Consider the following 13,800-nt stretch of genomic DNA (forward strand, 5'->3'; position numbering starts at 1 on the left):
ATTGTGTTGCCTTTTTCCAAGATCTGTACCGCTTTCATTTTTTAGTTGATGGAGCTGTGTGAGGGCTTATTTTTTGCTGGTCGAGACAACATTTTTATTCATATCCTTAACATTTGCCACTTCTTCTTGCATTCTTTGCAGCAACCAAAAAATACTAATTAGGGAGCTTTGTTTTTTTCCTGTTTAAGCAGGCATCCCCATAATGCCTTGCAGGTATCACATCACATTGCATTGAGTAACTAATCTTGAGAGGTTATCATGGCCTGTTTAAAACCCTAAGCAGGGAATGTAGCAACCACTTTAGGGTGATTGTCGGATAATGAAAAATCCCTAAAAAATTGGATAAATACTCCAAAAAGTATAATAATTAATATATGCAGCACTATGCAGTACTGAAGAAGATGAATGTAGTAGGGGTAAATAATACAGAGATTCAATTAATGGAGTATGACAAAAAGTAAAGGTGCCATCAGCAGTGACAGACTCAGTGAAATTGGTAAGTGATGTAGTGTAGATGGCATCTGTCCTGCTGCATTTGAGTTACAATTACACTTTTTTTGTCATAACATTAAAAAGAAGACGCAAGACTAAACAATAGAAAAAACAATCTGAAACAGAGGATGACAAGGAAATAATAGTTTTTTAAAGATACAAAAGAAAACTTCACAAAATCCAGAAAATGTAACTGTGACTGTCTGCCTTATAAAGTGTGGGTATGTCTCCAACAATTTTTTTTTTGCATATCTGTCTTAAAATTTTACATCAGTATATGCCACATCAAAGCAGCTCCCTGTTGCAGGCACAGGCTTTTTGCATTTTTGCCTACTATTTCTTATTGTCATTTTTTTTCAGAAGGGATTATACTTTATTGAAAAAATAGAAACCAACTGTAAAAATGTTATACAATTGCACATCTATTTTAGAAAACCTGTTTTGCTAGTTTAATTAATAACCATGCAAGCCGCACCTACTTTGCAGCCTATTGACACAATTTGCCTTCTTTACACTTACCTATCCACCTAGCATTAGTGATGAGAGAACGTGCTCGGATAACATCTTATCCGAGCATGCTTAGGTGTTATCAGAGTATCTCAGGCGTGCTCGTATATTGTGTTTGAGTCCCTGTGGCTGCATAATTTCTGTAACACAGCCTCAACATATGCAGGGATAGCCTGTTTTTAGGGAATCCCCACATTTTTTCAGGCTATCTAAAAGTCTCAAATCATGCAGCCGCTGGGACTCGACCATAATATACGAGCACGCCTGAGATACTCTGATAACACCTAAGCATGCTCGGATAAGACGTTATTCGAGCACGTTCTCTCATCACTAAGACGTTATCTGAGCATGTTTGCTCATCACTGCCTAGCATTTCTTATAAAGTCCTTTTTGGCAACAGTTGAATAATGAAGGTTAGAGAAGATTATCAAAATATACTACAGTGTTGTACAAACAGCAACCCAATCAGTTTGAGACAGTATTCTGCACAAAATGATCTGCTGATCATAAATGAGTAAGAGTGAAAATTTTATAACTGTATTTTTGATTTAAAAAAATGAAAGTATTTTAGTGAACTGTGTTATCAAATAGGCTGTTAGTCACTACCGGGGAGCTAAACATTTCTATGTTAAGGTCATTTTGATAGTCCTAGGACACATCAGAGTGTTATACACATCCTTTCACGACAATTGTAGTACTAGCAATTTTTGGGAAAAATATGTTAAACCTGTCGAATTGGTTTTTCGAAAAATTTGGTCATCTCTAGAAGATTGTTTCTATGGTGTTGTGATAGAGAAGCTAATGTAAGTTCTCTTCTAGAGTCCAGACTTTTTTGGGGTAGCTAATCCACTTTCTATCTTTTTTCCATTAGGATAAAACTAGGGCCGCTGAAAGATGCATCTGGGGCATTATAATACCTCCTTCATTTTGTGACATAAAAAAAACGTGTTTCCTGTTTCTAGATAGTCAGGTGAAGTTGAAGCATTTCACTTGATGCAGTTGATTATATTGTTTATGCCAATTTCTTTTTTCAGAACCTTAGCTTTATACTTGATTCAATGTATTTATTTCACAAAGTAAATAATTAAAAATGTCTCCTTATCTTTAGAAGTTATCACAAATTCATAAAATAGGTGATAACTTGCTGATAGGTAGTGGTCTGCAATCCCTAGAATGAGGCTCTGGAGTGCCCCATCTAAATTGAATGGTACTTGGCATGAGCAATACCAAATCCATGTATTCTATATGGGATTGCCGAAAACAATTGAGTGCCGTACTCTACCACCTCCGGCAGTCTCAATGACAATGAGAGGAGTGAATGTGTGCTTGTCCACTCACCACTCCATTCAGATGGGACTCTGCAAAGCTTATTCTAGGGATTGATGAGGGTCCCAGGAGTCAAAATCCCATTGATCGGCAAGTTATCACTTATCCCGTGGAAATGTCTTCTAAAGATGGGTACAACCATTTAAACATCACATAGTAAAGGTTACGTTTTATTATTGCCTCTCAGTATGTGATCTATTCTGCTAGTAATTATTGTTCTCACAGACCACTGTAATATTTTCTGTAAATTATTTTTTTAATTAGGCATATTGTAAATTTATTTGCTGTTCCTGAAAATACTGTATCTAATAAGATGTAAAGTTTATTGAAAAGTTTTGACTGACATTCTGTAATGAGTTCATCTTTTATGTAGTTTAACCTAGGGATTATTAATTAGAGCAAGACAATGAATCAATTACTTTAATTCTTCGTGTAAATCTTTAAATGTGTTTCTGCTACATATTTTTGTCTCACTTTGCAGTAGAGCTTCATAAATTTCTCCATGCCTGAAATAAATTTGTTGGTATCATATATAAGGAAAATAGTTTAGCTACAAGTTTAAGTTTAATCAAAGATACATTTGTATAATAAAATTAAGGAAATCATTAAGCCTTCATGTAATATTATATGTACCTGCATTTCACAGGTAACATGAATTTTACGTCAAAATCCAGCCCATTAAAATATCCTGATAATTTAAAGCTTCTTGCCAGCTTTGTATTTGGTGATATGTCAACTGTAAGATACATTAAAATTGTTTTTGCATAGTTTTAATACTCAGGGAAAATCCCATTTATTAATAGGTAATTAATCAATGGCAAACCAGACTAATGTGAAAGAATTTATTATTCTGGGATTCTCTAGTATTCAAGAATATCAGACATTTTTGTACGTGTTTTTCTTGTTAATTTACGTCACAACACTTACTGTAAATATATCTCTTATCATCATAATTTGGTTTGGCCAGCAACTTCACAAACCCATGTATTACTTTCTTGGCAATTTATCCTTTTTGGAATTAGGTTACATTTCAGTAACGGTTCCTAAAATTATAGTGGATATCCCAAGAAAGAGAAAAAGCATTTCCATTTCTGGCTGCATGACTCAGCTTTTCTTCTTCACTTTCCTTGGAGCTACAGAGACCATTCTACTTGCAGTAATGTCCTTTGATCGATTTTTGGCGGTGTGTTATCCTCTGCGCTACACAAGCATCATGAGTCATAGAGTTTGCTCTATTCTTGCAACTGCATCCTGGGTCCTTGGCTTCCTGACTACGTCATTTCCAATTATTAAAATATCACAGCTACATTTTTGCCGTGCCAATGTTATCAATCATTTCTTTTGTGAAGCTGCTCCTTTACTTAAATTGTCTTGCTCTGACCCTTACTTTAAAGAACTGACCGTTATAATTTGTGCGTCATCCGTCATCCTTAGCTCACTTTTACTTACTATGATGTCCTATGGGTATATTCTACAGACAATTCTAAGAATTCCATCTGTTACAGGAAAGCAGAAAGCGGCTTCTACCTGCGCTTCACACCTTATAGTGGTTACAACTTTCTATTCCACAATGTTTGCAATGTACATTAAGCCCACGGCTAGTCAAGGATCTCTAAACAAAGTGATGGCATTGTTCTATGCTGTCTTCACTCCACTTGTCAACCCATTTATTTACAGCCTACGTAACAAGGAAGTTAAAAAAGCCCTTGCACTGTTTTTAAAGAAAATAATGTTATATAGCTCTGGCAAAAATTAAGAGACCACTGCAAAATGTTCAGTTTGTCTGATTTTTCTCTTTATTGGTATATTTTGGAGTAAAATGTAAATTTTTCTTTTATTCTATAAACTTCTTACAACATGTCTCCAAATTTTTAAGCAATAAATTTTGTTCCTGTTTTTTTGAAAAGGAGAAATGGTTAAAATGAAAAAAAAAACAGTGCTTTCAGACCTCAAATAATGCAAAGAAAACAAGTTCAAAATCATTTAGAAACAACAATACTAATGTTTTAACTCAGGAAGAGTTCAGAAATCAATATTTTGTGGAATAACCATGATTTGTAATCACAGCTTTCATGCATGCTTTGGCATGCTTTCCACCAGTCTTTCACACTGCTTCTGCAAAAATGTAAGCAGTTCTTCTTTGTTTGATGGCTTGTGACTATCCATCATCCTCTTGATTACATTCCAGAAGTTTTCCATGGGGTACAGGTCTGAAGATTGGACTGCCCATGACAGGGTTTTGATGTGGTGGTCTCTTAATTTTTGCCAGAGCTGTAAATGTTTGGTGATGATTTTCCTGCCAACAATACAGTGTATTTTATAGTATTAAATTAATGGTAACATTATGTGCAACTTAAAAAAACGAGGAAAAAATGCACACTCTAATTATACACATTTTGACAGATGCAGTTTTCTTTGTTGAATAATGAAGACAACCATTAGAACCTATACAATTGGACCTATTATGAAAGTCAGAAGCTTGCAAAATGTATAATTGTTATAACTTGTCCAGGAATTGCTCTTGTGATGTCACCAGGCACCGCCATATTCATATTACGGATAAAACTGGTAATGGAGAGTACATCAGGGCCAGAAGCTCTGAAAAACAGAGGCTTTTTTCCAGCCACTAAGATTAGGGTGGCTGGTACTTGTAGTTCCATCCAGTCTGGCAGTATGGGTACATGTGCTGTCAAGCTGGAGTAATCGGCTCCCTTCTTTTGCCTACTAGATGTCACCACACCCTACCAAAGCTCCCAGATATACGGTAGTTAGTTCTTCCTCCGGTTTGTTGCTATTTCTCAGCTCCTGTTTTGTCTATATATCCCTATTACTGCACCTGATACCCCAATACTGAGTCGCTGCTGCCGTATGTGTCCCCATTACTGCACCTGATACCCCAATACTGAGCAACTGCTGCCATATGTGTCCCTATTACTGCACCTGATACCCCAATACTGAGCCGCTGCTTCCATATGTGTCCCTATTACTCCACCTGATACCCCAATACTGAGCAAATGCTACCGTATGTGTCCCTATTACTGCACCTGATACCCCAATACTGAGTCGCTGCTGCCGTATGTGTCCCTATTACTGCACCTGATACCCCAATACTGAGTCGCTGCTGCCGTATGTGTCCCTATTACTGCACCTCATACCCCAATACTGAGCCGCTGCTGCAGTATGTGTCCCTATTACTGCACCTGATACCCCAATACTGAGCCGCTGCTGCCGTATGTGTCCCTTTTACTGCACCTGATACCCCAATACTGTGTCGCTGCTGCCGTATGTGTCCCTGTTACTGCACCTGATACCCCAATACTGAGTGGCTGCTGCCGTATGTGTCCCTATTACTGCACCTGATACCCCAATACTGAGCCGCTGCTGCAGTATGTGTCCCTATTACTGCACCTGATACCCCAATACTGAGCCGCTGCTGCCGTATGTGTCCCTTTTACTGCACCTGATACCCCAATACTGTGTCGCTGCTGCCGTATGTGTCCCTGTTACTGCACCTGATACCCCAATACTGAGCCGCTGCTTCCATATGTGTCCCTATTACTCCTCCTGATACCCCAACACTGAGCAACTGCTGCCGTATGTGTCCCTATTACTCCACCTGATACCCCAACACTGAGCAACTGCTGCCGTATGTGTCCCTATTACTCCACCTGATACCCCAACACTGAGCAACTGCTGCCGTATGTGTCCCTATTACTCCACCTGATACCCCAATACTGAGCAGCTGCAGCCATATGTGTCCCTATTACTGCACCTGATACCCCAATACTGAGCAACTGCTGCCGTATGTGTCCTATTATTGCCCCTGATACCCCAATACTGATCCGCTGCTGCCATATGTGTCCCTATTACTGCCCCTGATACCCCAATACTGAGAAGCTGGCGCCATATGTGTCCCTATTACTGCACCTGATACCCCAATACTGAGCCGCTGCTGCAGTATGTGTCCCTATTACTGCACCTGATACCCCAATACTGAGCCGCTGCTGCCGTATGTGTCCCTTTTACTGCACCTGATACCCCAATACTGTGTCGCTGCTGACATATGTGTCCCTGTTACTGCACCTGATACCCCAATACTGAGCCGCTGCTTCCGTATGTGTCCCTATTACTCCACCTGATACCCCAACACTGAGCAACTGCTGCCGTATGTGTCCCTATTACTCCACCTGATACCCCAACACTGAGCAACTGCTGCCGTATGTGTCCCTATTACTCCACCTGATACCCCAATACTGAGCAGCTGCAGCCGTATGTGTCCCTATTACTGCACCTGATACCCCAATACTGAGAAACTGCTGCCGTATGTGTCCCTATTATTGCCCCTGATACCCCAATACTGAGCCGCTGCTGCCATATGTGTCCCTATTACTGCCCCTGATACCCCAATACTGAGTTGCTGCTGCCGTATGTGTCCCTATTACTGCCCCTGATACCCCAATACTGAGAAGCTGGCGCCATATGTGTCCCTATTACTGCACCTGATACCCCAATACTGAGCCGCTGCTGCCATATGTGTCCCTATTACTGCACCTGCTGTGTGGTTCTCTGTGCCCTCTAAATTCTAAAGCACCCCTCTATAATATAATAATGCCGAGTGCAAGTGCCCTAGAAAACAAATCCCATATTTTACCCCCTAGAAAGTAATAATGTCCTCTGTGTGCCCCTTTGAAAGTCACAGTAACCTGAGTTCCCCTATAACAATTTACGCCCACTTTACATTTAATAATGTCCCGAGTCACCCCCCTGTACAGCTCCCCTATACACAATATGATGCTCTTGTATACACAGAATAATGCCCCCTCACTGTATAGTACCACCCACACAGTATATTGACCCCTTAGAAGCCTCCAAACTGTTTGATGGCAACACAGTATGATGGCCCTCTCACTGTAATCCCCACACTGTATGCTGGCCCCCTAGATAGCCTCCATATATAATATAATGCACCAGATAGTCCTAAATGTAGTATAATGCACTCCCCATAAGCCTCCATATAGTATTATGCACTCCCCATAGGCCTACTATATATTGTATAATGCACCCCTGGTAGGCAAACTCTATACTGTATAATGCATCCCCCAAAGGCAGTCTCTATAGCACAAGGCAGCACCCATAAGCAGTCTCTGTAGTATAATGCAGCACCCCCATAGGCAGATCCTGTAGTATAAAACAGCACCCCCATAGGCAGATCCTGTAGTATAAGACAGCACCCCTATAGACAGACCCTGTCATATAAGGCAGCACCCCTATAGGCAGACCCTTTAATATAAGGCAGCACCACTATAGGCAGACCCTATAGTATAAGCCAGTACCCCTATAGGTTGATCCTGTAATATAAAGCAGCACATCTATAGGCAGACCCTGTAATATAAGACAGTAACCTCATAGGCAGCTCCTGTAGTATAAGGCAGCCCCCCTATAGGCAGGTCATGTAGTATAAGGCAGCACACCTATAGGCAGACCCTGAAGTATAAGCCAGTACCCCTATAGGCAGATCCTGTAGTGTAAGGCAGCGCCCCTATAGGCAGATCCTGTAGTATAAGGCAGACCTCTATAGGCAGATCCTGTAGTATAAGGCAGTACCCCTATAGGCAGACCCTGTAATATAAGGCAGCACCTGTAGTATAAGGTAGCACCCGTAAAAAATAAATATATACTCACCTCTCTTCGTCCACAGCTCATCTCCTGACAACGGGCACTGGCTAGTGATGTCATCACGCCCCCTGTCAGTGTCTGCATTGGTGATGTCAGATGCTGAGAGGGGGTTGATGGGAGAAGGAGCGTAGCGCTCCTTCTTCCATCAATGTGATCAGCTGTATCGGCTAAATACTAGTACAGCTGATCTTCCGATGATGGCGGGGGGCCCACTGCTGGCACCGGGGCCCCCCACCTGCTCAGGGGCCCCATAACGGCCAGGCAGCAGAGCAGGGAGATCGATTCTCCCTGCTCTGCCGCAGAATGTAACTATATCGGCGTGCTGTGCGCCGATACAGTTACAGTAGCGTAGCTCCGGGTGGGCCCCCTCTGAGCTCCAGGCCCAGGGCGCTTGTGCCCTCTGCCCCCTGGTAGCTACGCTACTGCTCAGTAGTGTAAATGATCTCACCCCTAGAGGTACAATAGCAGGAAGTGGTCTACAACCCACATTAGTTTCTCAGATAGTGCAGCTCATTCAGTATGGCACATCAATGCGAGCTGTGGCAAAAAGGGTAGCTGTGTCTGTCACCACAGTGCCCAGAGCAGGGAGCAGATACCAGGAGACAGACTAGTACACCAAGAGATGTGGAGGGGGCCATAGGAGGGCAGCAACCCAGCAACGGGACTGCTACCTCCTCCTTTGTGCAAGGAGGAACAGGAGTAGCAGTTCCAAAGCCCTACAAAATGAACTCCAGCAAGCCACTAATATCCATGTATCTTCTCAAACTGTCAGAAGTAAACTCCATGAGGGTGGTTTGAGGACCCAACATCCACAAGTTTGTGTTGTGCTTACAGCTCAACACTGTGCAGGGTGATTGACATTTTGTCAGAGAACACTAAGATTGGCAGATTCAACATTGGCACCTTGTGCTCTTCATGGATGAGAGCAGGTTCACACTGAGTAGATGTGACAGACATGACAAAGTCTGGAGATGCCATGGAGAATGTTCTGCTGTCTGCAACATCATCCAGCATGACCGGTTTAGCAGTGGGTCAGTAATGGTGTGGGGAGGCATTTCTATGTAGTGCCGTACAGCCTTCTATATTACGTACTGGGATGAGATCCTCAGAAACATTGTGAGACCATATGCAGGTGAACTAGGCCCTGGGTTCCTTCTGATGCATGACAATTCTAGACCTCATGTGACTGAAGTGTGTCAGCAGTTCCTGCATGATGAAGGCATTGATACTATGGACTGGCTTGACCATTTCCCATACCTGAATCTAATCGAGCACGTCTGGGACATCATGTCTCGTTCCATCCACCAGTGCCACGTTGCATCACAGGCTGGCTAGAAGATGACTAATGCTTTAATCCAGGTCTGGGAGGAGATAACTTAGGAGAACATCTGCTACCAAATCAGGACCATGCCAGGTGTTGTAGGGAGGTCATACAGGCAAGTGGAGGCCACACACTACTGAGAATAATTTCCTCATCTTGAGGCATTTCCACTAAAATTGAATCAGCCTGTAATTTGAGTTTTCACTTTGATTTTGAGAATCATTCCAAATCCAAACCTCCATGGGATATTAATTTTAATGTACATTGATCATTTTTATATTTTATTGTTGTCAATAGATTCCACTACGTAATGAATAAAGATTTGTGATTGGAATGTTTAATTCAGTGATATCTAGAATGTGATGTTTTAGTGTTATGGCTATTAACCCAGTTGTTTCTCTGATGTACCTTACAGTAGATCTTAGGCTATAGAGTGGGCAGGGGGTCACACACATGACTCACTTACCCCCCTACTCACTGTGTTTATTTGATATACTATTGCCAAAGCACTGAGAGTACTTTATACCATATGACCCGATAAAATGGAGATTTGTATTACCATTAGGATCTGTAAAAGTATATGGAAAATAATAAATGGCTCTAAACAACGGGTATGAGCTAGTACCCACTATGGCATGGGCCCTTTAAAAGTGCAGGCAGAGTATGTGCAGGGGCATGTGCACGCAGCGTTCATTACCTACACAGCCGCGGCGCATGTCCCAATTAACAAAGAGTGTGAGGCCATGGTCACCGGTGTATGATGTCAGTGTCATGCGCCGCATGCAATGGGCGCACACATTCACCTCCGGCTTCTGCCATGTTGGCGGCCATGTTACTATGAGCACGCCGGACCTGCAAAGGAGGAGGACGCCGCCCAGCGCTGGGAGTGCAAGAAGGTAAGATGAATCATTTTTTTCTCCTCTCTCTTTCTCTCTCGTTGTGTGTGCATGAAGCCAGGACAAGGGGCCATGATAGATACACATGAGGGCAGGATGTATACACAGGATGGGGGGCTCCAAAAGATGAAAGATGTTATTTTTAAACCAGTTAACAAGGGGGAAATGTGGTAGTCTGACCGGAGGTGCAATATGAGAAGAAAGCTTTTAGGCAGCTTGGTGATGTGAACTGCTATCAACATTTATCATGTGATCCCACTTTTGAATTTCAGAGGGAACTCTTTTCCATTTTGGATTCAGCTCTTGATAAAGGTGTGATCTTCAAGACTATTTGGGAATGTCTAAAGGTAGAACAACATTCGATGCCTACCTTATATCTATTACCCAAAGTCCATAAGAGTTTACATAATGCTCTTGGACTTCCTATCGTCTCAGGAAATTACCTAAACAAAATGAGGAATGGATGATGAATGGCTGAATGAGGAAGGGGTGGATGCATGGATGCATGGATTGTCAGCTGACATCAAGCCCAGAGGTTAGTAATGGAGAGGCGTCTATAAGTTAGATTGTAAAAAATACACAGTCAGAATAAAGTCCATTATTTGAAAGAAAGACACTGACACCTTTATTTGAAATAAAATTTAAAAAGCTCACCTATACTCACCTTAAGCCTAATCCGTGGAAGCCCAATGTAATTTTTTATTTGAAATAAAGGAGTCTGTGTCATTATTTCAAATATAAGATTTAATTCTGGCTGTATATTTTTTACAACATAATTATGAAATTACTAATGGGAGAGTCTTATAGATGCCTCTCAATTATTATCCTGTGGGCTTGATGTCAGTGGCCATAAAATAGCTGACTTCAATCTTACAATTACCCCACTTGCCACCGCACCAGGCAAAATGGAAGAGCCGGGCAAAGTGCCAGAATTGGCACAGCTAATAGAAGCACCTTTTCTGAGGTGGCTGCAAGCTACTATTTTTAAGCTGGAGGGTACAATATTCATGGCCCCTTGACAGTCTCAGAATTCCACCCCCCCCCCAGCTGTTTGCTTTAGTTTTGCTGGTTTACAAAAATGGGGGGGACACCACACTGTTTTTTAAAATTACTTATTTAAATAATATAAAAAGACGGCGTGGGACTCCTCTATTCTTGATAACCAGAGATAACAAAGCTGACAGTTGAGGATTGCAGCACAGAGCAGTCAGTTTCGCTTGTGCTTGTCATCAAAAATAGAAGAAACCCCTTGTCAATTTTATTTAGTTATTTATGGTACACAGGCTCCGGCAGATGAATATTCCCATCAACGGGGCCACCTGCCTTCCCACAAAGAGATGATGTGACAGCACCACCACCACCAGTGTCACCAAGCATCTCTACATTGTCCTATGGAATTGTTCATCTTTCCATCCCCCACAACTTTGAGAGAAAGAGGAGAATCCCTCTATACACCCACAAGCCATAAACTAGAATGACAGCATTTCCAAATTAATGGCCTTTGAAATGCTGCCGTTTAGGCTGGTGGAGACAGATAATTAAAAAAAAAAAACGATGGCAGTACTGTCCCACAGTGTATTCTTTCTAGCTGCCACTACTTTCCAGGTATGCCATCCCTACCTTGGACACATATGTTGTGGACAAAATAAGGTGTGCACTTTGTAATGCCATCAGCAGAAAGGTCCACTTAAACATCATTATATGGACATTTAAGCACGGCCAGGGACATTACATCTCCTCAACTGCCCACTGGGTAAATGTAGTGCTAACTGGGATAGAGGTGGAAGACGTTCTAGCCCATGTCCAACCACCATTGAGTATTGCTGGACATCTCCAGGTTGCCACCTCCTCTTACTTCTCTTCCTCCATCTCCCCCTCATCCATTCACAGTAACACCTGCACCTGTTTAGGGGGCAAATCCCACACTGTGCAGGAACTGTGGATGTGGATCAAACAGCAGACAGATGAGCGGCTGGTGCAAGTGAACTTCAATCCCGGCCTGGTGGTGTGTGATAATGGGTGAAATCAGATAACAGCTCTGGGACTAGCTGGTTTGATGAACATCCCTTGCCTGGTGCATATGCTGAATATTGATGGTGCAGAGCTTCCTGAAAAACTACCCACATATGTCATAGCTAGTGTTGAGCGATACTTTCCGATATCGGAAAGTATCGGTATCGGAAAGTATCGGCCGATACCGTCAAAATATCGGATCCAATCCGATACCGATACCCGATCCCAATGCAAGTCAATGGGACGAAAATATCGGAATTAAAATAAACCCTTTATAAACTTGTAGGTTCATTCTACATGAAGGAAAACAACTAAGAATAATGTAGGATGTATTGGGGGACGTGGCGGAGATATTAAAGGGACAGAGGTTTAGCCCAATGTAATAGAATAGCAGGATTTTTAATTTTTTTTTATGAAGTTCGGCGTTAGAAAGAATTTGACTATGTTATTTTTTTTTTTTTTTATGTCAGATATTGATGTTTCACTACTTCCACGCCCTTCACCTTCTTTTTTACTTCTCCCACGCTTTCTTCTTAATTATCCTCATCATCAGCTTCTTTGACATCAACTTCTTCACCTTATTCATCTTCTTCTTCATCTTCTACCTATTATTTTTTGGGTTACATTGTTCATATTCTTTTTATTTTACTATTATCTTCATCATATTCAACTTCTTCATCATATTCTTATTTGTGACAGGCATTCCCGTAGTTGTTATCTATAAAAGTTTGAAGATTACACCTTCCGTTCTGCCTGTCACAAACCAGTTACATTTGTCCGCGTTCAGTTTGGCCTGCAGCATCAGGCTTTATCCAGGGGCACCACGAGGAGGAACGGACTCACCCCCATACACTGCTTAGTCTTCTTCTGCTTATAATTTACATAATATTTTTTTGCTCTGATATTTTGTGTTATGCTTAATGTCCTTCTGCTCTTTGTTCTGCAGCCTCTTGTTCTTCTGCTTCTCGGTCTTCCAGGTCGTCGTCGTCTCCAGGGTCGTCGTCTCCAGGGTCGTCGTCATCGGGGTGGTCTCCGGGGTCGTCGTCATCGGGGTGGTCTTCAGGGTCATCGTCTCCAGGGTCGTCGTCATCACGGTGGTTGTCGTCTCTGGTGTCGTCGTCATCTTAGGGGTGTTCTTCCGGGTCATCGTGTTTAGTCTCTTGAACTTGGAAATGTAGCAGAAGGTACAAGAAGGCTGAGAAAATGCCGAGAACCAGCTGATGGAACTGGAACTCGGATGGCTACCCGAAGGTCCAAGAGCCAATGGAACTACCGAGGACCAGCTGACGTTACTGGAACCCGGTTACTAAGCAGGAGGTACCCGTGCCTGAAAGCACTACCAAGGACCACCTGACGTTGGTGGAACTCGGATACCCAGAGGGAGGCACCTAAGCCAAAGGCTCTGCCCGGAACCAGCTGACGGTACTGGAACCAGGATGGGGAGCAGAAGGTACAAGAGCAAAAGACACTGCCGAGAACCAGCTGACGGTGCTGGAACCCGGATGGGTAGCCGAAGGTCCAAGAGCCAATGGAACTACCGAGGACCAGCTGACGTTACTGGAACCCGGT

General features: G+C 42.4%; 1 protein-coding gene across 1 annotated transcript; it reads left to right on the forward strand.

The window, feature by feature from the left end:
* The first annotated feature begins 3,139 nt into the window (after nucleotides 1-3,139).
* Nucleotides 3,140-4,081, forward strand: LOC143795024 (olfactory receptor 6B1-like). The gene has a single exon (XM_077280991.1). The coding sequence runs from the start codon at nucleotides 3,140-3,142 to the stop codon at nucleotides 4,079-4,081; it is 942 nt and encodes a 313-aa protein (XP_077137106.1).
* Nucleotides 4,082-13,800: the final 9,719 nt, after the last annotated feature.

The sequence above is a fragment of the Ranitomeya variabilis genome, chromosome 1 (genome assembly GCF_051348905.1).
Source record: "Ranitomeya variabilis isolate aRanVar5 chromosome 1, aRanVar5.hap1, whole genome shotgun sequence".
Classification (NCBI taxonomy): Eukaryota; Metazoa; Chordata; class Amphibia; order Anura; family Dendrobatidae; genus Ranitomeya; species Ranitomeya variabilis.

Bases quoted from the DNA above. Each gene is read 5' to 3' on its own strand.
- LOC143795024 (XM_077280991.1), top strand. From the start codon at position 3,140: ATGGCAAACCAGACTAATGTGAAAGAATTTATTATTCTGGGATTCTCT.